Consider the following 25,114-nt stretch of genomic DNA (forward strand, 5'->3'; position numbering starts at 1 on the left):
TAGCCCACAACTCATAAAATAAAATAAACGACGATCTAACGGTCGGATCGAAATTATACGATGATCCAACGGTCGGATCGAAATTATACGATGATCCAACGGTTGGATCGAAAATATACGATGATCCAACGGTCGGATCAAAATTATACGATGATCCAATGGTCGGATCCTCAAGGATCGCCCATTGGATCATCCTTCGGAAATTTTCACGAAGATCCAATGGTCGGATCTTCCTGAATCGCCTTTACTAACATCTCCTCAGATTTATATGAAAATCCGACGGTCGGATTCTCATGAATGTACTTCTAAAACACTAATTCACAATTATACGAAGATCCAACGGTCGGATCTTCCCCCGTGACCACACAAAGTCATCGGGACAGTCATACGATTAACATATCAAAATTACAAGTCCATCGGACGGTCCGATCTTCACAGATCACAAATCGAACGATTGAAATCGAACGAAATCGTAAAATTCATAACTAAATCATACGATATCCAAAAATCACGTATAATATATCGAAATGATCGTATTGAAATGTAGAATCTAAAAATGTAAAGAAATCACATTTTTGACCCCCGGAGGTGGCCGGAAAGGGTCGCTGGAGTTAGGGGCAGAGCCGCCGCCGACCACCGCCAACGGTGTCGGGGCCAGGCTGCTCCTCTTCATCTCATCAGGCCTAACCATTTTCCTAACTAGCATGAAGTCTGAAAATGATCGGAAGTGGTCGAAAATTACCTAGAACAGTTGAACTTGGCCGGAAATTTTCCAGAATTCGGTAGGTGCTCCGATCGACGTAAAAACCTCCACCACTCGCTTCGATCCTTTCTGGAGACTTCTTCAGAAACTCAAGGCGAGTTCACTGGTTCAAGAATCAATCAAAAGGAAGCTCTACAGCTCGAGATATCCTGATCGAAAGTTTCGGTGGCCGGAAAAATTCTAGAATCCGGCGAGCTTGAGTTTCGACGTAAAAACTTCAACAAAACACTTCGATTCCTTCTGGAGATTTGTTCAGCAACTCAAGGCGAGTTCATCAAGCCAAGAATAATAAAGAATGGTGGTCTGTAACTCGAGATATTCGGATCGAAAGGTGGTTTTTAGATCTAAACGGTCTGAGCTCCGGCGAACGTGAAATCGATATCCCCAGGTCCGGTCCTTCTTGGTGCTTGTTCAGAAAGTTGATGCGAGTCTAATGAGCCAAGAATCAAGAGGATTGGTGGCTTGTAGCTCGAGATATCGACATTGACTCGAAATCGGTTCAAACGAAGCCAGGTCCTCCGCCGTCACTACAGTCCATGTTGCGGCGCAAGGATGCCACCGGCGGCTGCGCAAGGTCTAGGTGAAGCTACTGGAGGTGGTCCGACGTCTTGAGGTGGCCTGAGGAGGGAGAGGTCTGCAGATGAATGGTTGTTCTGTTCGTTGCTGGGTTCGGTCGATAGAGAGAGTGAGAGTGTGAGTGAGAGAGAGCCTCTTCTATTTTTTTTTTTCTTTCTGGTGTCTTCAGACAAGTGAGTGAGAGTGAGAGAGAGAGAGAGAGAGAGTGTGTGTGAGTGAGAGAGAGCGTCGGTCGAGCGAGAGTGTCGGTCGATCACAATCAACTCAATCAGTAACCCTACTAATTAAGCATAATCATTAAAGGTAAAGCATCGAAATCATGAAAGTAAAGCAATGCTGTTTTGCTTTGATTAAAAGCAATGGGGTTATTACACCATGTCTTTCCCATATATTCTACAGTTTCATTAATCAAGGCTTGAGGGCAGCCACACCAGCCATTCTTCAAAAAAAAAAAAAAGAGTTGCTTACACTGAATTATTTCTGAATATTTCTTTCTAGGTTTAGGTGGCCTAAATGAATTATTCAAACTTAAAGTTTTTATTTTAGTTGAAAAGAGGATGTGATCTTATTTGTCGTGGTAAATCATATAAAGTTTGCTCAAATCTACTTTCAACTTAGAAACGAATGGGAACCAATTGAAAGACATTCAAACTAAGAATTTTATTGCCTCACACCAAAACCATAAATAGTTCTGTTTTACCTATTTACTATGGATTAAAACCTCAAATTCCTTTCGATTTTTCACCTTTTTGTCATTGAATGTGAGAGATGTTGTCTTAGAGCATTTTTAGCAAACTCTCTATTTTTGTTCCTTAGCTATTTTGAGAGCATGTTTAGCTTTTTATCTATTTTAGCAGCTGCACCAGACTCCTAAATGGATCTCTATTATAACTTTTAACTATCTCACTCCTAAATATAGAGAGCTGGATGAGGCTCTCTATAATTTAAAACATTCATTTTAAGTTATTTATAAATACATTTAAACTATTTAATCTTCATTTAAAAAATAATATAAATTCAAAATTAGCTAAAATAGAGAGCATTGATGTAGACGTAATTCTAAAGTGGCTAGCTAAAATAACTTTTTAACTACTTTAGCTAAAATTTGACTAAAAAATGGCTAGTATTGCTAAAGATGCTTTTAATCACTGAGTAATTGTAGAATTAACACTAATATTACTGCTCGAGCTGAATTTGTGTTTCATGACTTGAATTGCATTCAGGCCCCAAGATCATTAGTTAAGAACTTTTTATACTCATTACCTACCTCATCAGTTTCGTGCGGGGTTTTTTTTTATTGAGAAGAATTTCGTGTTGGAGTTCAGATTTTATTTCTAGCTAGCTGCTAGTTGCCCCAAAACCTAAAATTACTCAACGTAATCTTTAATTGTTAGATTTTTCTTGCACGATTCTGTTTTCCCTAAATCTATATATATTGCATGTCACATACCCTTATTTACTTTGGACTTTTCTGTGAAAAGATTTTCTTAAAAGAGAGCACTAGTAAAATAATATTAATGCCACGTTAATATTAGATATTACGTGAGTATCTCAGTGGCAGAGTTTCAAACTCTTGGCAAGTCGGATTTGGTGGCTCACTTCACTGGTCTTGATTGGCTTAAGTGAATGACTAATTTTGCAAAATAAGAATATTAAAAGTTAGGATTTCATTTCATACTACCAACGTTTGAATTTTAGAGCACATGCGTACTTATGCACATGTACATATAGTTCCTATATATACACTAGGGTTCACTCATTACCATCCACAATTTTTCTCCAAGCATCAAACATTAGTTTCAATTCTAAACAAATCAATTAGTTTCCCTTAATGGCAAGTACAAGCAGAACCACATCGCTACAAGTTCAGCCTCCCAGATACGGGAATCTTATAACTGTTCTTAGCATAGACGGCGGAGGAATTAGGGGAATCATCCCTGGAGTTCTTCTCACTTATCTTGAATCTCAACTTCAGGTAAGATATATTAGTCTAATGGAGGGTGATATATATTACTAACCAATTTCCTAACAAATGTAAGATTCTATGGTTAATTCAGTCGATTGTTTAAGTGAATTTTTGTTTCAGTGGGTGAGGTTGCTCCTATTTGGGTATTAGGAATAGTGTGAGTATTAGCTTGATATACAATATATATTAACATATTCTTAAACAACTTAATTATAAGCAGGCAATTAGAGCTTTTTGGGTCAGTATAATAACCTATCTTGACGATCAACAAAAGTTTTTCGGGGTCTTTTGTTCTCTAACACTCCAAGCTACAAAGCTTACAAAAATAACCATTCATGAGGATTCTAGCCATGAATCTCACACTAATTACTGTTGGGCGGTACTGATTCATTAGGAACGAGATGGTGAAGATGCAAGGCTTGCAGACTACTTCGACGTGATTGCTGGGACAAGCACAGGTGGTCTAATTACGGCCATGTTAGCAGCACCCGACGAAAACAACAGGCCGCTATTCGCTGCCAAAGACATCGTGCCTTTCTACCTTGATAACTGTCCTAAAATATTCCCACAATCAAGGTAATTTTGTATAAACCATGTGCATCATACATACCTGATTATATATATATAAGTAACCTAAGCACAAATGAAAACATGCAGGAGAGGAAAGTACTATTACTAGTTAGGCATATATATGATATTGCATGCATCGAGTCATTGACACAGTTAACTAATATTTTGAGGCTCTTTTTTGTTTTATGGCTACGTACAACCCAAAAACATATATAGGGGATTGTGTGCCTCAGTTACAGATCTGGTTAAAGTTCTAATAGGACCAAAGTACGATGGGAAGTATCGGCACAAGCTAATAAGAGATATTGTAGGGGACAAAAGATTGAGCCAGACATTGACAAACGTGGTTATTCCAACTTTCGACATCAAGAAACTACTTCCTGTCATCTTTTCCTCCTATCAGGTTGTTTAATTACTATCAAACCTCGTATGGAATTTGTTGACTTAATTTAATTATGACGAAACCCTAATCATAAGAGTGAGCTGAACTTTCTTAATGAAGGTGTCAAGCTATCCAGTCAAGAATGCTCAACTTTCAGACATTTGCATCGGAACCTCAGCAGCGCCTACTTACTTTCCTGCCTACTATTTTGAGAACCATCAACAAGGAAAAACAGAAGAATTTAACCTCATTGATGGTGGCGTGGCCGCTAATAATCCGGTGAGACATTCTTCCACAACAATTTGAGCAATTTATTTGCTGTAATTCAAAAACCAATCCATATCATGTACTAATTAAATCACATTATGTGCATGATTCACTAATATCATCCTGCATTTCTAGGCTTTGGTTGCCATTAGTGAAGTGACAAAACAAATTATGAGAAAGAATCCAGATTTCTCGGAGGTGCCGCCCATGGAACTATACAAACGGTTTCTACTAATCACGTTGGGGACGGGTTCAAACAAGATTGAACTGAAATACAGTGCTAAGATGGCTTCCAAGTGGGGGATTCTTAGCTGGTTATACGATGATGGCTCTTCTCCTTTACTGAATTGTTATAATAAAGCAAGTTCGGAAATGGTTGATTACCACAACTGTGTGGTTTTCCAAGCTCTTCAATCTGAAAACAACTACCTCAGGATTGATGTAAGCATTTGCTATAGAAGCACCTTCCAAATGTATGTGTTGACAAACTTTCAGCGGGTTAACTAGTTTCTTGTTTTTGAATGAAACCAGGAGGACACACTAACGGGAAATTTATCTTCAGTGGATAAAGCTACAAACGAGAACTTGGAAAATCTAATGGAAGTTGGAAAGCAATTGCTTAAGAAACAAGTTTCACGTGTGAATGTGGATACAGGTCTATATGAACCAGTTGAAAATGAGGGCACCAATGAAGAAGCACTTCAAAGGTAATACACAACACACACACACACTTTTTTTTTTTCTTTCTTTTGAATTGGAATTTGGAACCTAGTTAAGTTGGGAGATTTAACTTCACGCTATATTATTAATAAACGAATATACAGTTTGGAATGTAACACCGAAATACTGTTTTCTATCATATTACATAATGTACTTTTTGTTTTCGGTTAGAGAGAAAGTAAATGTTTCTTTGGCAAATCTTGTTCCAGGTTTGCTAAATTACTTTCGGATGAAAAGAAATACAGGGAGTCGAAATCACCAAGGCCAAAGACAAAGTAATAGTGGAGACTTTGCGGTTGAAACTATTGTAATTTGTAATGAACTAATTGTGACCTCTTGGGTCTTTCGTCAGTTTCGATTCACCTTATTTGAAGGTCTTTTTGGCTGGTTTTGGCCTAGTTGCCCTTGTACATTTCTTCTTTACAAATACTAGGGATGTTAGGGAGGCTACACTGACCTTGTATCAACGAAAAAAGGAAAGAGAACATATATATATATATATATATATATATATATATATATATATTATACTATATATTAAAGATGAGTTGGGGTTACTATTTTTAATTGTTCATCAGGGGATGGGAAATGACGCAGCTATCCCTGACTTTGGGTTTGAATCACAAAATTGCTGTAGGTGTTTTTTGGGAGTCAAAAAATTGTTGTGGGGGTTTTTGGAGAGAGCATGTACTAAAGATGAGTTGAGGTGGTGAGTTGAGATCGGGGGTGGGAAATGACGTAGCTGTCCTTGCTTTTATTGACGTAGCTTAAATATATCAACTACGAAATGGTTTGTTTGTTTTTTTTATCGAGAATCTAGAATCAGAGAGAGAGAGAGAGAGAGAGAGAGAGAGAGAGAGAGAGAGCCAGAACGATCTAGAGAGAGAGATCTGATCCCTCATCGTTGCAGGTAGAAAGAGAGAGGTATTGAGCTTTGTTGTTTTGTATTGGTTGTGTTTTATTCAAGCTGATTTTCTTGAATTAATTGTTATGTGTGTTCTCCAGTTTTGTAGTGATTGGGTCCTGTTTGTGACGAGAAGATTGGGTTGAAAGCAAGTGGAACAGGTAGGGTATTTAGTTGTATTTTTCTTTCTCTAAGTGATTAGTTGAAAATTGTAGGGCTGGGCACGGGTCGGGCTTGTATATCAATTTGCTGGGCCCAGGATTGGGCCCGGAAATTTTGGGCCAGGCCCAAAACGTATTTTTTATAAGCTAGGCCTGAAGTAAGCTATGACAGTAGTTTTTGGGATGGTTTTCCGGGCTTACGAGCCAAAATAGGCCTTTAAAAAAAAAAAATGCTGCGCACCAAAAACAAACTAATCTTCTTCAAGATCTATACCCCCAATGTGCAAAACCCTCCATCCCATTCCTCTCCTCCTCTATAACCTCACATCCACCAGACCCATACCAACCTCCATCCCCAAGAAATTGGACCAAGTCCATGCTAATTACATGGAAATAAAGAAGAAGATGTAGAAAGTCCTCCAACTCCAGGATCTATTGCCTGTTGACCTGAAAGCCCACCTCCAAATCGAGCAGGAAAAGTGAGCCATCACCGATGTGAGTCTCTGGCGACGCAGATCCAGTTAATTGGTGCTGTTAGAAGATGATCCTCATCAAGATGGCGTTAGCAGAAGAAGGGGCTGTGCACTGAGGAAGAAGAAGGGGAAGAGAAAAAGGAACTGACGAAGAAGAAGAAGGAAAAAAAATTGAAGAAAGAGAAAAAAGAAGACCGCAAGTAAAAGAAGAGCCAATTGAGTGAATGATGCGGGGTAAAAAAGAAGAAGAAGGAAATATTAACTAATACTTATAACCCAACGGGCTTTTACATATTTCAAAATCTAAGCCCGGGACAGGACTGGGTCCGAAACTATGTGAACCAGACAGGCCCGATTTAGCATATTTTTTTGTAAAACCCAAACCGAACCGGCCTGTCCGAGCAGGTTTTTCTGGCTTCTGGGTTTTTTTGCCCACCCCTAGAAAATTGTGTGCTCTGATGGGGTTTTAGCTTCAGAGCACAAATATTCTGAACTTTTGTTCTGGGTCTATTTAATTTGATCGGTTTCTTTCATTTCTGAGTTGAATTGACAGAGAGTTGGGGTTGATTGGTTTGATTGTCCACCATTTGATTTGAAAGTTTGGTTCTTCTGAGGAATTTGTATTTGATTGATTACAGACAGAGGTTCTGGGCAGTTGGTTGGGCTGATTGGGGAAAACGGTGGAGCTGCAGATGCCAAAAATCTACGGGTGAAGATAATTTTGAGGCGCAATTGTTTCTAGGTTTGTTTTCTTTTATGAAAAAATCTACTAATTCTAAAAAGAGAAAAGAAACACCAAGCCAAAGGAAAAGAAATTTTATAGTCTCAAATTCCTCTACTGGTAATTGTTCTGCATCAATCATAGTTTAAATTTTGATTTGGATTAGTTTAGAAATTTATTGGATATTTCTTCTTACCTCCACAGTTAACCTGAAGGTGGATTAGCTTTTGGTTGGCTGGGAGGAGCAGCGCATCTCGCTTGCATGTCCCCTACACCTTGAATTGTTTTGCTCTCTACTTTATCTAGTGGTTGCAACATTCTTGAATAGGAACTGTTCTGTATGGTGACATGCTAATGAGGCTATGCTATTGTGTAATTATGATTGAGCTTCATATCAGAATCTGATATCTGTAGTGTCAATGCTTCGTTACTTTTATTGTATTCTTATGAAGTGTTTGATTTTGTGGTTGTGATGAATCACAGGGAGGAGTTCCGCAAGACTTCAAACTGGAGTTTTGTGATGCAGACAGATGTTAAGAGATCAAAACTTCCTTCAGATGCAGCTGACATTATGATGGAAGATGTCTCATTATTGACAAATCTTCTGCAATATCATGTTGCTAAGGTACTTCTATTTTTTGGAGTTTCAAAGTTAATAGCCATCATGAGTAGTTTTTGTTCCATCGAGGATGTGCTCTTTGTTATCACTGTAGGTTTGGAGCATGCTTTTGTATATATGCTTGACCTGAATTGCTGAATCACTTGCATCATCGCCTGACAAACTTGATGAACTATGTAACTTTTAATTATATTTTTTTCTCAGTAATCTATTGATATCCATAAATATATCAACGCTAAATATACCCTGCTTTACATTTCAGGACAAGCTGGTATTTTGCAGAACAACGTTAACCAGATTTGTGCCTGAAGTGCATGGTTCTATGCAGCCTGTCCCTCATGCTCAAAGAAAATGAGGAAAAAGCCACGGAGTCAACTACTATTAATCTGCCGAGATCATGAAATGCAGGTCTCACTTTATAGGTAACACAATCCAAAACTTAATTGATGTCTTCAATTTTGTAACTATCATGAAAGATGGAATGATGAATGCCTAAGAAAACGGCACAATATTGTTCCTTTACAGTTTGTTTGGATGTTTATATCTATAAATAAGCAAAACTTGATTTCCAATCCATTATGCTTATGATTTAAATTAGGGGAATTTGATTCTACACCCAAATTCACACACACCTTTTAGATTAAACCCATCTATAAGATTGTTTTAATATACACCCAAACCTATTAATTAGGTTTAGCTAAAAAAAAAAACTATTAAATAGGATAAATATTAATACCCATTGTTGTTAAGAAATACTAAAGCTGCCACCATCCCCAAACTTTCTGCAGATGCAAGTTTTGAAATGGTTGGGCAAAGACATCGCCCAGAATTAATCAACTCTTGATTCCAGCAATTGAAATCAATACATGGGTTGGAGATTATGTAATCTCCACATTCAAAAGCCTAATCTAAATCAATACATGGGTTGGAGGTTATGTAATCTCCACATTCAAAAGCTGGAATTATAGGTGCCTAAGTCATTCTCTGAATGATTTAGGTACAAATTGTGAACTCCCTAAATGATAGGTACCTAAATCATTTGCTTATGTTAAGACCCACACGATGTTTAGCACCTGAATGATAGACAAAATTATGCAATTTTACCTATGGTTCATTCTACCTAAGTTATTCCCTGATTGATAGGTACAAATTGTGAACTCCTAAATGATAGGTACCTAAATCATTTGCTTATGTTAAAACTCACATGATATTTAACACTTGTACGTACGATAGGAAAAATTATACAGCTAGGCCTATGGTTCATCTAGAAATACCAAAATTAGCAAGTGAAAGTTAATGACAAGGGTGTTGGATTATTCTATTTCATTTCCGGTAAATGAGGTGAAATGAATATTTTACTAAAAAGTCAACAGCTATAGTTGAGGAATATTTTACCTATTCTATTCAATCATAAGGGTAAAATAGTTAATTAACTAAAAAAACATGAAAAATCATAATAGACTTAAAACCTATAAGGAAGGTTTAATTATGTGAATGTGTGTAGATTAAAAGAAAATATAGGAATGGGTTTTTCCTAATAGGAGATTCATTTTTTGGGTTTTTTTTTTCTTCTAATTTTCTCTTTAAATTATGTTATCTAATACCATGATATATAGAATTATGGAATTCTGTAGCTACATAGACCTTAAATTTTGATACCTTTAGGTATAATTCTTCTCCAAGCTCTTTTACATATAAATGGTTTAGTTGCAATGCTGCATAAAAAATTGAAGATACATTCACCCTATGATGTATAGCTCATCTGTTCATGCATGATCTAATTAACAAAAAATATGAACTGCCTTTACAGTTTGTGGCCTTGAAAATTCAGTACTTAATATGTACTCTTACTGTACATTTTCAAAAGCAATGTTTATGCATGGTTTAAGTCCATCTAGAAAAAGCACTGGATTGCAATGTATGAGAGTAATAATGGTGAGTTTTCTCTTGACTTTGAGATAATAAGCATGATGTAGAACAACACAAGGTGGGTTAGAGCATCTTTAGCAGACTCTCTATTTTGGCTCCTTAGCTATTTTAGAGAGCATGTTTAGCTTTTTATCTATTTTAACAGCTGCACCAGACTCCCAAGTGGCTCTCCATTATAACGTTTAGCTATCTCGCTCTTAAATATAGAGAGCGAGATGAGGCTTTCTATTAAATTATAATGAGTTATTTATGTAATTTATAAAAACATTTAAACTATTTAACCTTCATTTAAAAAATAATATAAATTCAAAATTAGTTTTTTTTTTTTTTTAAGGGTTTGGAACCTAGCCTAGCTAGGAGGCTCAGCCCCACGCCCAAATTTATTAAATTCAAAATTAGTTAAAATAGAGAGCATTGATACAGACATATTTCTAAAGTGGCTAGCTAAAATAACTTTTTAGCTATTTTGGCTAAAATTTGACTCAAAAATAACTAGCATTGCTGAAGATGCTTGCCTATAATTGTGGTAAGCCTTAGATGGTAGAAACTTTAGTAATGGAAAGAGGTACTTAGCGAGGACAAAAAGATAGTGTTGTAGTTTTGGGTAGTTAAGGAGAAATTAGAGTGGTTTGAAATAATAGGAGGTGAAGAGAGATTCTGGAAAGAGATCTCAAGGAACTACGACTTTTGGAAATGGTGAAATCTATTCGTCTTTTTAGGTCATGTCATTCAGCCATAAAGTGAGTTGTTCACAAGATTTTCATAAAAGTTATGAGTAATAGCCAAGGTGGATTGTCTTAGATGCATTAAGTAAAGAAGATAGCAAGGGAAATTCTCCCCTTCAAAGAGGTTTGTCAAGTTTAGTCAATGTGACTTCATTCATAGGGTGGGAGGATACCCTTCCCTTGATAAGCCTTAGAAAACACTAAGCTAATCATGGTGTGTTATCCTCAAGAGATTCAATTGGTTGTATGTGCTGATATCTTTGCTTTACCTAGCGGCTTAAGAGAATATTAACACTTTTTAATAGTTATGCATTCATTAATTATTTATGATGTTCATCTTGCAGGTACAAACAAAGACTCTAAGTAACAGATTAGCCACTTTATTTTCAGGTACCGGTATACTTTCATTTTGCTTCAAGATGAGCTACTGTTTTTCAAATTGCGTCTCTATCAATATTTTTCATGTTTTTGCAACATATATAGTAATCAGAGAGTATAATTGAGGAAAGTATTTTCGATTTAGGGTCTATGGTCACAGTTGCTCCAGTGTTGTTACAATTTATTTTAATATGGTTATTCCTAAGGAAGCTGAAATTATATAGATCTAAGAAAACTTTTCATTGAAAATCAAAGTTATCTTTTCTGAGAGTCATGATCACAAAAGAGCGAGAATATAGATTAAATAACCTAAAAAACCATTTAAACTTCAACATATTTTTTTTGTTGAGTAAAATGAGGTTAGCCCTTTATTGAAATTGAAAGCTTACAACGAAACGATGCCAAAAAGTATTAAGAAAGAAACAAACAGTACGAAAGATAAAGGATGCGAACAATGCATTAGAAATACAATAATTAAAAAATGCAAGAGCAACTACGTTGAAACGCATCGCTGATTTTACACTATTGATTGCATCCGTATAGTGATTTGAGTAGTCGGTGGTTTGACTACCCATGCAACTCCAACGCACAAATTGACAAAATTCAATTTGGCACCGGAATAAGGGCACTCTTCCACCTAAAGATTGAAGCCGGCCAAGGGTGTCAGAACATGGCCATGTTGGCAGACGATTTTTCACGAATAGGTAACATAAATTTGGGTCTCGAATCCAATACCAATAACCCCTTGGAGCCCCAAGCCATTGCAACATTTGACCAACAGCCCAACAAAGATGGTGGGTCACAGTCCAAATCCAAAACCCACCCAGATCACAGATTCGGATCCAGATGCACAGCAGGCTCTGAGTTAGAAACAACGGACTCCCATTCTATTCCCATCGCTAGGAACACCGCCGGCTCAATCCCACACTGATCGCTCCCCCACGATGTAGAGACCAAGATGAACAGCGAACCACCTTCAGCCAGCCATGGTGAACAACAGGCAGAACACCACCACTGTCCCATGCGCCCCCCACAGCATCCTCCTTCACCGGATCTATGTTAGCAACCATCTATACCGACAATCCACAACATCTCCATTGCCCGGACTTTGGAAGCCCCAAGAATTGACCATCGCTGCTAAAGTTCTCTGCCCGAGAAATTAAAACAAACACCCCACCACCGCTACTATGGAAAGCGACAAGAATATAGAGAAATAGACCAAAACCCATAAGAGACTCCATGAAGATGGAGTAGGTACAGGAGAGGCGAACCCGAAGGAACGCCGAAATCCAAACCCTAGCAGAGCTAGGTCTTTTTTTTTTTTAAGTATACATATGTCTTCGGTCCAAAAAAAAAAATCACAAAAAAACTTCAACAGATTTAGTTATATTTATTTGCTTCTCCATACACTCCTAATATAAAAGTATGAATTAAAATTATAGTGTTTAGAATGCCATTCAGTACCATTTGCTCTCCTTGCTGTTTCTTCTATTTCTATTTTATTACTGGAATGTCCATATTGACATGTAGGTAACCGAAGCTTACAACTTGAATTCATTTACCGAGTTCTTTTCTTCAAAACTTTTTAGATATATGCTGATGAATTCTTTCTATTACAGATGAATAGTATAAATTTTGTGGGGGAAGAGTCATAAAGCAAAACATATCTTGGTTGAGTACTATGCAACATTTAATATTATAGTTTAACCAAAACACTCAGGGACTACTGCAACAAAAAAATACAGTATATAGTATTCATCATACATGAAATTGCTTAATGTATGAGAACTCCTACATAAAAAATTCTAACTGCAATTGACATATCACACAAATAGCTTTTCATTCATTAGATGTCTTTTTATAAACTATACTAATGGTTTCTCTATGCTAACTGAAACCTGAATGTATTTCTCTAACTTTTGTTTTACATGAATTCCAATTATGGTAATGTACTGTTTATATAATCATCAGCGTTGTTGTATGCTTATTCTAACTACTACTTTTTTTTTTCCCTATTCTGGGTGGAAGTTACATCTTTTCTCTCTTTTGTTTTTTGGATAATAATTTGAGTACTGTAGTTCAAAATGTAGTCGAAGTTTCATGCTTGCAGTCAGTAGTTAAGAGTAGTTTAGCTTTTGCTAAGATTGGTATTTGAGAAGGCTAAGGAGTAGAGTATGTGACTACATAGACGTTGTCTAAAGTGGCAAGTTTAGGTTTCAGATTTCTCTTGATCTTTAATATGTGGCTTTTGACTTAACCATACATTTTGCTTATTGTTACAGGAAGGACCCTGTGCACATGTCATCGAAAGAGACTTGACTGAGCTGGTGAGATGTTGCATGCAGCTGGGGTGGGGTGGGGTGGTTATCAATAAATTGATTGATTTGGGTCTTGAGGGTAAGCAATTTAGAGTTCCTTTTTTGTTCTTGCAATAGTTTGTCGTATTTCATGCTCTTATTGAATGTTAAGTCAGCATAAATTTTTTAATCAACAACACCTATTTGTGGCTGCAGATTGTGCAATGAGGTTATCAATTATAGTATTTGCTTAGTGGAGCTTAGTATCATTCTGTTTGGTATAGCCAAATTGCAGGTACATATTTCTCTGTAATGAAATTTGCCTAAACATAACTTTAATCCACAATTCTCTGGATTAATATAGAGCTTAAATTTGTACGATTGTGTAAGCAGATAATCATGAATGCCTAACTATAAACTGCAGCAAAGTTATGGTTAAGCAAGCATTCTAATTTCCGGATTGAATTATAGCCATAAGAGAAAGCAAAACCGAAATATTAGTGAACTGCTTATTTATGTACCTTAAATGCTTTTGGCAATGCAATTTGGTTATATGAAATTTGCAAGATACTTTCATTATACATAATACGTACCTGCATTTTCTTGATGAAGGAGGTGAAAATTATTTTGTGAATTTTGTAGATTTGTTCTGCTGGAGGTCCCATGTATATCAATCAAGTTAATTTGATGGTATTTAGTTGAAGTTGGTTTTGTTTTAATGTACAGATGTTTGATTTTATGAAATCTGAAAATTAACAACATGACAGACCTCTACCATGGTTGCTTTTAGTAAATGGTGAGCAAAATTGAATGACTAAAACACAATCATAACTCAAGGGAAAACCTAATCACTGAAAGAGCTAATAATGCATTAAAACTGAAACCATTAATTATGTTTATATAGAATATGAAGTACAATTTAGGAAACAAAAGGTCTCAAAAGGCAGATATTAGGTTCTAGTGTGCAGATATTCACACCATGAATATTTGAAACTTTAGATGATTTTGTCATTACTACAGTTTTTCCGTTGACCTGACGGAATCATGTAATAGTGTAGCATCACTGATGGTTGCGGCAGCTAGATTTTCTCATGACCCTCATGGTTTCTTATCTGACATGAAAGCTGATTTTTTAACTGCTCTGATTCTTATATTTCTATACTTTTAGTTTTATAGAAATAAAGGAATTGTTTATAGAAGTTGAAAGTTACCATTTGCTTAGATGTGGACAAGAGCTATAGAAACTGGGTGAAACCAAAATCTACTGACCCATAATTCAAGCTTCTCTCTAACCACTTGGTATCCTTGCTTTGTTTTCTAGGGAGAGGAGACTAGAGTTGCTTGCAAACTCATGGAGAGCTAAGGGTGGTGTTTTCTTGATTGGCTGCTCCACTTTCAGAAACTTATCTCTTGGAAACTGTAAGTTAATTTTATGCTAAATCCCTATATTATGGGATACTTTTGGGTTCTTATTGTTACTGTATTATACAAGGAAAGGATTTTGTTTTTTTTTTTTTTTTTGAATAAAGGACTGGTGCAGCTGCCCTCAAGCCTTGATTAAAGAAACTGTCGAATACAAGGGGGGGACGTTGAGCCTAAACCCCTGATTACAATAAGCATCTAGAGTATATCCCGAAACAACATCAGGAATCTCTACAGAAGACATGTATTCTAACAAGCACCAACTAGCAAAGAGTGCACGAATGGCTACTCCATTTGCTTTGACATAGCGGTGACATAACAGAAAGGTAACTCGATATGTAACCCGATTACACCGTAACATAATTACTATAATCCCAGCTTTCCTACTATGTTGTCGCCGGAGAATAAATCCGACAACACTTAGCTTCACCCTACCACTAGGCGGTAGCGACCATTTGACGAAACAAGGAACTCGCAGCCTACCCAGAGCAGATAAGGCACTTTGAGTGCAGACACAGACCCATCGCCTGACTAGCCCTACACAACTACTGTAGGAACTTATTACTCACAAAGAGCGCAAACAGAGTAAATAATATAAATAAAAAACAACATTAAAGAAATAAATAAACCTTATTGGACCTAGGATGAAGATGAATCCCCAGGCCCAAAAATCACTAGCCCTAGGACAGGCCCACAATTGGAATAGGGCAAAGAGGGTCCAGTTACTGGATCCAGCCCAAAACAATTGCTGCAGCACCACCACTACCTTCCCAGATCTCAGATCGGCGCTCCGCTGTAGCTCTCGGACCCCGGCCACCGTCGAACAAACGCCACCGACAGAGAACCAGCAGCTGCCCTCCTCAACCAACACATCCCCAAGACTCGAGTGCCTAAATCCCTGATGACGAGAAGCACCAGAAATTGGACACCCACTGTCGTCAAACCCACCGTCGTCCTCCCCAACCCCTACTGCTAGATCCGAAAGTCTGACCGACACCCCACAGCCGGGCACCCTCTGCTGCCGCGCACCCCCTCCCCGTGCAGTCACCGCCATAAACCGAAATCCAACAAGCTTGGACCAACTCCGCCCCGTGCTCCGATCACCAGGCCAAATCCCTGAGCCCATATCCCGTCCGACCGCAACTGACGCACGCCGGCCAGGCCAGAGGCCTGTGCCAACGCCGCAGCGCAGCCGGACGAGAACAAGAGAAGACGGCGACAAGCTTTTCCTCGAACCCTAGCGAATGGAAGGCTCCTGTTCTCAATCTTTATTTTGTTCCGGACAAAAAACACCAGGAAAGGATTTTGTTATGTGGTCCTTAAAAGTGCTGATTTTGTTTGTGTGCATTTTTGTGCAGTTGATTTTGTTATATATAGTAAAAACTCTATAGTTATGTCAGAAGTTAAAACAAATAACAATGTGTCTTTATGGATACCTTAACTTCTTCAATATATCGGTCTCTGCTTCCCTACTATGTAGAAATTCATGCTATATTTCCCCCTTTGTTTTCCAGTCTGTCTAACTTGATCGGCTTGCACTTTATCTGGATTGGGATATTGCTTCATCTGTTAGGATTGCGGCTCAATATCTAATTCCTTGTCTGTTTTGGATTGCGGCTCAATATCTAATTCCTTGTCTGTTTTGGATTCTTTACTTCTGAAGGCTTTGGGTAAGCAATTCTAGTGTATCTAGGATTTATGGAGTTTTTCTTAGAAGTAAAGGTTTAGGATTGAAGATCCTATTGGGAGTCGGACTAATCGTGAGCCTATAAATAGTCATTCAGAGTTATTGGTTTAGTGTGTGCTTTCGGAGATTGGAAGACACCATTTAGAGAAGATGTGAGGGTTTGGAGATTCTCATATTGTGGGCTGAAAGAGACTCATTCTAGAGGGTGCCATTGAGACATCGTTTAGAGAGATCCGTATGTGGATCAATTGAGTATTCTGATAATTTGAGAGATTTTAGAGAGTTGCAAATTTTGAGAGATCCGGTGTATTTGAGAATTTGGGTTGTGAGGAGAGAGGTTATTTGAGTGGAAGAACCAAAACATTCTTCAAAAATTTGTAATCTTCTTCTCGTTTAGTGGATCCACCATCATCCTCACCCGGGGACGTAGGTCAACTGTTTGACCGAACCTCGTCAATAATCTTGTGTTTGCTTGCATAGTTTGTGATTACTGTCTTGATTCAGTTTTGGTCTTGGGCTAGGGAATTCGGAAGGTGACCTGAATTTCCTAACATCATCCTCCATGGCATTTGCTTCCATCAGAGTGGTTCAGGTATGCCCAATCAACTCTCTTTACTAGGTTGATCCATGGAACATTTGCACAGACATATTCGAGTTTATATACATAGTTTTTTTTTGTTTTTCTCTGTTCTAGGTTGCCACAGGTTCAATTTATTTTGTCTTCATCAGTCTTCATCAATGTTGTAGGAGGTTATGTTTAATTATACTCATGTCATGTATAATTGATTTTTTTTTTCCGTCTCTTTTTTGCAGGACGGATACAGAGATGTACTGAAGTTAGCTGATAACTTTGGGTCATCTATGTAAAATCTGATCCTAGGTCTTGGTTGAAGTATGCTTACAGAGTTGTTTCCGATCAAATGAAGAAGGCAATGTATTTCCATTTCCTTGATGGAGCTGCGTGAATTATTTTGTGAATTGAGTAAGGATGCTTCATTCTATTTTGGTAAGCTGAAAGCACTATGAACACCTATAATTTTATGTTCATTTGCATTTTTTCTCAATTGCTCAGACATAGATTTGATACCAGCATGAAGGCTAGCTTTGAAATCTTCTTGCCCACTATTCTGCTTTACCATATATTGATTCTCATTTTATTTCTCAGAGTAAAATTTGCTTTCTATCAAGTCAATGAAATTGAATGGCATTAATGAATATGCTGTGTCATTAATGAATTGAAGATTGTTACTGAAAAAAATGTTTTTTTTTTCCTGCTCAATTCAGGTCAGTTCCTTTGAAGCTTGAAGTGATCTCATGATTCAAGTGAAGGGAAGCAGATATTTGCTTCACAGGGTACACTCATAAAGTTCCTCACAGATTCCAATTGTCACACAGTTTCCACTTCTGTCAAAGTGTTTAAGGCTGCAAACGCTCTGCTTTGAATATGTAGAAACTTATAATCCAACTGCATGATTTTCCGAGTGGAGTTTAGGCATTTGAGCACGGCACAGAATTCTGCTATGGAATCAAAATCACCCTCAATGCCTTTCAGATCAATACACAAATGAGCTCCGGGCGGTTGTACGAAATGTGTTCAAAAAAGATCTTCATGAAACTGAGAACTGCATTTGATTACTGTTAGTTATTAGTTCACTTAGAAAGAGAGCAATTGGTTATTGCTCTATGACCCGAATGCAGTTATACCAACTACAGTAATTTTTCATTTCATTTAAACAAAGTCTTTGTTATCGATGCTAATCAAACACTTCAAAACAAACAAAATTTAGCAAGCATAAAGTAGAAATTCTGTTTTGTGCTTTCTTCATTACGCCTTTAAATACCCATTGCTACCCAGCACTTCTCCACTCTAAACAATAACAAAGATGAGTAAGATTAAAACCAAAAACAATTTCTTTTCAATCCAATTCTTTTCCCTCAAAATCTTCAAAAAAGTTGCATATTTGAACCGCTTAAAAGTTAAAACACAGACGATCAATAACAATTGCATCAGATAAACTTTAACTAACATTCCAAAGATCAATACCAATCATTGAACAAATGTACTGCTATCTATCTGTAGAAAGAAGATTACCATTTCAATTACCATAATCATATTAACAAATTTCATTTCCATCATTGTACTCACAAACTTCATCTCAATCATTGATATTAGCCAACTCTTCAATTAAGCATAAACACAACAAACTGTCTAACTGAATTCGATTTTTTACAAACTGGGAATCAAAATCCTCAAATTACACAATCAAATTCAATCACCCAACAAAACACCCAATTCCATAACCCTAACCCTAAAAACTAATCAAACAAGACGCACTATTCTCTTTCTAGAAGCGACCCAACAAAACACCGATTATGGATCAAACCAAGGAAAAAACGCATAACCAATACAAAACATCAAAATTCAATACCTCTCTTTTTATGCCTGCAATGACAACAGATCAAATCATTCTCCCACTCTCACTCTAAAGCTGTCTCTCTCTCCTTCCCTCTCTCTCTCTCTCTCGATGAGTGAAAATTAAAATCTCTTGCTGGGTTAAGTGAGAGTATCTTGACTCAAATTTGGGCATTGGGTCAAAGGCCCATATATACACAATAACTTTTTTTTGTCCCAAAATTAAATAGGGAACTTCTATTCATATCTCCAAATTTGGCATTTGGACCTCCCTACTTAATAGATCTCAAATTTACTTTTACAAATAACCAATTTGATATCTACACCTCTCTAATTTTCCTATAATGCCCATCGTCCAATAAAATCAATAAAAGACCTTTTTCTTTTTTTAGATTCTATTCATACTTTCAAAAATCAGTAGTTGGATCTCCTTTAGTTTTTGAAGATTTGGAATTGCAGCATTTTTTTTTTTTTGGAAGTTCATCCTCCATATACGAGTAACAGAGGTGCTAGCATTTTTTCAATGAATTGTCGACTCTTGGTTAGCGTAGGCAACAATACCATGTTTACTCATCATCTCGTATAAATATGTTTTCCAAGTATTATTTTCATTGCATTTAGGTGTCATTGTCCCTAAACTGATTCTCTCCTACTTGTTTCCATAGCAACTTGAAATGAACATGCATGTTCCTTTTGTTTTAGATATGTATGGGATAGTGGAGGAATTACAATAATCAACCATGAGTCTAGTGCATTCTCCATAGATTTATATTAGATTGTCGAATTTTTCATCATATCTATAGAATAGTTCCACATAAAATTGCTTTGCACTAATGATGTGCGGGAAGATCTTGTGGACAACTACCCATTGCTGCGTTTGTTATATAAATGTGTTGAAGTACTGCTTTTTGTTGTCGCTCGTTCACATGTTTGATTGCATTCAGAATGAGTAGGGCTTCATCAACTGAGGTGTCTTTGTATTTCCCATTTTCTCTTTTCTTTTTTTTTATAGCGCAGTGATAGATCTTGTAAACTGTCAGCTATGTGAGCAAGGAAGTCTATCACTTTATGAAGACAAAGTCAAATTCAGAAAATTTTGACTTCAACGTTAAATAACATTTGGCGATATATATTTTAGGGTTTACATTGGAGGAGAAAAGTTTTCCCAAGTTGAAGACTATTACTGTTCGTAGAGATAAGAAGAGATATGTGTCTTTATTGATAATTTGACATGAGTTGACAAAGTCAACTATTACTTGGAAAAAGTGAGAGGTCTAAATACCAATTTTGAATGTATGAATAGAAACTTCCAATAAAATATCGGTTAGGAAGAAAGGGATGTGTGTGTGTGTGTGTGTGTATATATATATATTGGGGCCTTTCTAGTGAGGGATCCAGTTTTTTGGTCATTTTAATTTCAAAGCGAAGCTTCGCTCTGGATAAAATATCTTCAACAAATGTTAGTTTGTTATAAAGCTTTCAGATAGAGCAGCAAATAGATTAGTTTTTCTGCATTTAAGTTTGGTCATAATCTGATATATCTAGATGATTTGCATAGTGAATAGGCATGAGAAGACTTGCATCAGTAAACCTAAAGTAGCATATTTATTCTCTGACGTTGTAAATTTCTAATTTATTTTCTGTTTTCTTACAGGAAAGATATTCTCTCCACACCAAAAAAAAAAAAAAAAAAAAATTTCTTGGCCAAAACAAAATTTCAAGGAGGCTACCTGAAACTAATTGATTTAACTGTAAATCACAGTTATGAATGCTTTAATGATTATCAATTTTGCTGAAAATTTGTAGAGATGATCTACTCATATGTACTTAAAAACTAAATGGTTAAAATGTGAATATGTGATCGAAAAGTGAGTGTAATGTGTGATTCCTTAAAATGACCAAAAAAAGAGATCTCTCACTAGAAGGGCCATGTGTGTGTACACACACACAAAATTTGTAGAGATGATCTACTCATATGTACTTAAAAACTGAATGGTTAAGATATGAATATGTGATCGAAAAGTGAGTGTAATGTGCGATTCCTTAAAATGACCAAAAAAAGAGATCTCTCACTAGAAGGGTCATGTGTGTGTACACACACACACACACATACATACATACATAGAGGGCCCTTCGGATCCTTTTTTTGGCTATTTTAGGGAATTCCTTGTGGGACCCACTTTTCGATCGCATTTCGACATCTCAACCGTTCAATTTTTGGGTCCTAATGTATAGATCATTTATGTAAATTTTCAGCCAAATTGATGATCATGAAGAATCAAACTAAATTAAATCAATGGACAAACCGAATCTGTCCAACCTGAACCGTTTATGTTTATAGTTGTAAATTGCAGTTATGAATGACTTAACGATTATCAATTTGGCTGAAAATTTGCAGAGGTAATCTACTCATATATACCTAAAAACTGAACGATTGAGATGTGAAAATGTGATCGAAAAGTGGGTACAATAACCTTAAAATGGCAAAAAAAAAATGATCCCTGCTCACTAGAAGGACCCTATATATATATATATATATATATATATATATAGATTTTATCCAGAGCGGAGCTCCGCTTTGAAATTAACTTGTGAAGTTCGAGTTTTAGATCACTTTTCGGTCGCACATCCACATCTCGACCGTTCAGTTTTTAGGTACTAGTGTATAGATCATCTCTGCAAATTTTCAGCCAAATTGATGATCGTTAAGGTATCTAACTCGCTTAAACCAATGGACGGACTGAATCTGTCAACCTGAACCGTACTAGCTTTAAGGCAGTTATCAATGCCTTAACGATCATCATTTTAGCTGAAAATTTACAGAGATGATCTATACACTACTTTCTAAAAACTGAACGGTCGAGATGTGGATATGCGACCGAAAATTGACCCAAAACTCGAACTTCACACGTTAATTTCAAAGCGGAGCTCCTCTCTGGATAGGATCTGTGCAGTTTTTAGCTACTAATGTATAGATCATCTCTGCAAAATTTCAACCAAATTGATGGTCGTTAAGGCAATGATAACTAGGGGTGTGCAAAACATGGTACAAACCGGCCAAAACCGACCGATAAATATGGTTTGGTTAAGGTTTTTTAACTTTAAAAATTGAAAATTAGTTCAATACCGAACCAAACCATATATGAACTGGATTGGTTTGGTTTCTCTTGCACTTAAACCGCGGAACCCGAACAGACCAGTATGTTTGAAATATAAGAGAAAAAGTTTTATATATATATATATATATATATATATATTCATTTGTCCGGTTTGTTCTAAATAAGTTTTAAATCTCCAGTTATAACTTTATTCTCAAATGATATACTATCATATTGAATTCAAGGCCCAAAGGCCTAAAACCTTAGTATATAATCACTACAGCTTTTTTGATCCTTTCATATCACATCTCTGATCTCTCAATATCTCATTCTTTGACCTTTAATACTATCATATTAAGCTAGTATTGATGGCTAAGTCGTTAAATAACTGAATCATTTTGAATCTAATTTAGGTTTTAGTTTTGGACTATATGTTTTGGATTTTAATTATTGAATTTTAAATTTAGATAATTTCAATTCTTGAGATTGAATTTTTACTATGAATTTTTTTCATAAATAGCATGTTAATATTATATAGGTGAAAACTGCCTAAACCGACCAAACCAAACTATCTTTAATTGGATTGGATTGGGTCGGATTGAGCTTTTTTTTTTTTATGACCGGTTTTTCAAAATGTCTAAACCGCTTACTTTGGCATAGAGACGGTTTGGAGTCAAAACCGATCCAACCCAATCCTTGTGCAGCCCTATTGATAACTGCCTTAAAGTTAGTACGGTTTAGGTTGGACAGATTCAGTTCGTCCACTGGTTTAAGTGAGTTAGATACCTTAAAAGTCATCAATTTGGCTGAAATTTTGCATAGATAATCTATACATTAATACCTAAAAACTGAACAGTCGAGATGTAGATATAAGACCAAAAAGTGACCCTAAACCCTAACCTCGCTCTGAAATTTCAAAGCAAGGCCTCGCTCTGAATAAAATCTGTAAATATATATATATATATATATATATATATATATATATATATATATATATATTTGAACTCAAGTCGGGAACTCTCCTACAACTTACCATACAAGAAAGACAACTCCATTACGAATTAACATTCATGAGTCTACTCGGTTAATAACTAAGAAATCCGTACTAAAGAAGATCAGGAAACCTGGGAATATGTAGCCCACAAATAAGGTCCCATACTGCTATAAAAAGAGAAGACTTCTGAGTACCAACCAACACAGCAAAGGCTTGAAAAGAACTTAGCTCTTGGTGTTCTTGAAACTATGGCAATGACAGCTGCCGAGGTCGGAGAGGCTTCTCTGGTGCCAGCATTTCAACTTCTGTATGGCAGCGTTAACCAAGCAATGGACAAAAAGACTGGCAAGTTTAAGTACGTCCTCGTAAACCTCAAGTGCACTCGTACTCTAGATCGACCCTTTACAGAAACGGGTCCAGCGCGTGATCTGATATGAAGAGCGCAACGTGAAGTTGGGTCTCTCCAAGGAAGAAGTAGAAAACCTGATCACACTGATGCACAAGGGAGTAAAGCAGGTCAGAAAGTTTTCGACGTTGAATTTTCATATGAGGTACTACTGGTGCTGCATCAATGATCACGTTAGGGAAGTTAATGAGTTGGATACACATCTTCGAGAATTGTTGGAAATGCTGTGGCAGCAGGAATTGGAGGATCTAAGGAAGGAGAGCACTACATACTTGGTGAAGAATAGAGGACTTTAGACGTAGAGCAGGGCGAATATGATGCAACCAATATAGAGGAGGGGATATGAGGGATGTGGTTGTATTTTTATATTTCACGGTGATCATCTTTATTGTTTGCATAACAATCAGCACGTGTAAGTTTAGTTTTCAATACATGTAAGTTTCACACTCGTTTCTCTGTTTATTGTCATGAAGTTTTCGTAACACTTTTTTTTCTGTTTTTTTTAGAAAAGGGGTTTGCAACCCAGCCAAACTGAGAGACTCATCCCCACACTTCTTTTTTCTTTTACTCTTAGGAAGTCCAAGTTTTCAACGTATTAAAAGTTTACAAAATTGAGCGATAAGAAATACTTCTTAGATCAGTCATTCAGTCACTATCATTTTGCTTGATCCTAATAGATACCCAAAAAGTGACTTAGCAAGCCTAATTCACATTTTGGGTCTACAAAAGGAAGTGAAGGCAAGTTACAACCAAGACCATCCACTCCACTAACATTATGAGATACCTAAGCAAATGCGAATGTGTGTTTTGTTAATATGCCTACGAGAAAGGAATATGGTTTTAGTGCTCCAAGTACATCTATGCATCAAATTTTAGTGTCTTTTGTCTTGCACATTGTATCTCTAATTTTAATGTTAATCAAATAATAATAGATAAACATATAATTGGTTTTTTTTAAAAAAAAAAAATTATTTTTTTATTTATATAATTAGTTAAACAAATTACATATTTAGATTATGAAATGTAATTGATGATTGTTTAACCAATCCGTCACCACTCCGTCACTTTTCACTGAAAATTTTCAAACTACCCATCTGTAATCACAACACTAACCCGTTGGCGGACTGCCTAGCGATAGGTAGTTTAGGAATTTTCCCCGTTAGAAGGTCCCACTTCAGCATTTTAACAGCGAAAATTGACGAAATAGTGACGGATTGGATCAATTTGATGAAATTGGAGAGTGCAAGGACTTTTCTGATTAAATTAGAAGTGTAGGGACTAAACTGATGAACCCTTGAAAGTACAAGATAGTAAGCAGAATTTAATCCTCTAAATAATGTGCATGCTGATTTGGTATTGTGTTGATGTTTGTATGTGAAAAATGTGAAATTGTGAACTCACTAAACTGGACTCCTAGTTTAGGTTGGCATCTGATATGGGAACCTGCATTTTTGAATTGGGAACCTGCATGTTCTTGATCTGGTATGGTCTCTTAGTTTGTATGGGAAGTTAGGGAACCTGCATTGTAGATTTGCAATGGTCTCCTAGTTTGTACGGGAACCTGCATTTGGTTACTATCATTAGACAGTACTACATGTTATTGCTTTTACTTTTTAACTTTGTATTTGTAAAATGTAAACTGA

At 36.5% G+C, this 25,114-nt stretch overlaps 1 protein-coding gene across 6 annotated transcripts; it reads left to right on the top strand.

Annotated features, from left to right (window-relative positions):
- Window positions 1-3,094: 3,094 nt before the first annotated feature.
- LOC112185621 (patatin-like protein 3) lies at window positions 3,095-18,346 on the top strand. Of its 6 annotated transcripts, XM_040513898.1 has the most exons (16): window positions 3,095-3,314; window positions 3,700-3,881; window positions 4,092-4,278; window positions 4,378-4,536; window positions 4,660-4,965; window positions 5,056-5,231; window positions 5,454-5,519; window positions 7,987-8,128; window positions 8,385-8,544; window positions 11,121-11,166; window positions 13,437-13,551; window positions 13,668-13,746; window positions 14,773-14,870; window positions 17,082-17,152; window positions 17,374-17,566; window positions 17,845-18,346. In XM_040513898.1, exons 1-9 carry the CDS (start codon window positions 3,171-3,173, stop codon window positions 8,475-8,477), a joined length of 1,455 nt encoding a protein of 484 aa, XP_040369832.1. In that variant the 5' UTR covers window positions 3,095-3,170; the 3' UTR covers window positions 8,478-8,544; window positions 11,121-11,166; window positions 13,437-13,551; window positions 13,668-13,746; window positions 14,773-14,870; window positions 17,082-17,152; window positions 17,374-17,566; window positions 17,845-18,346. The 6 variants fall into 6 exon arrangements, with proteins under 6 accessions (XP_040369832.1, XP_040369833.1, XP_040369834.1 ...); XM_040513899.1 differs by lacking the exon at window positions 17,082-17,152; XM_040513900.1 differs by lacking the exon at window positions 5,454-5,519.
- The last annotated feature ends 6,768 nt before the right edge of the window (window positions 18,347-25,114 follow it).

The sequence above is a fragment of the Rosa chinensis genome, chromosome 2, assembly GCF_002994745.2.
Source record: "Rosa chinensis cultivar Old Blush chromosome 2, RchiOBHm-V2, whole genome shotgun sequence".
Lineage (NCBI taxonomy): Eukaryota > Viridiplantae > Streptophyta > Magnoliopsida > Rosales > Rosaceae > Rosa > Rosa chinensis.

Excerpts from the sequence above, each read along its gene's own strand:
- LOC112185621 (XM_040513898.1), top strand. The coding sequence starts at position 3,171 with ATGGCAAGTACAAGCAGAACCACATCGCTACAAGTTCAGCCTCCCAGA. Across the intron at positions 3,315-3,699 it reads ATCTTGAATCTCAACTTCAG|GAACGAGATGGTGAAGATGC; the intron begins GTAAGATATATT and ends CTGATTCATTAG. Across the intron at positions 5,232-5,453 it reads AATGAAGAAGCACTTCAAAG|GTTTGCTAAATTACTTTCGG; the intron begins GTAATACACAAC and ends ATCTTGTTCCAG.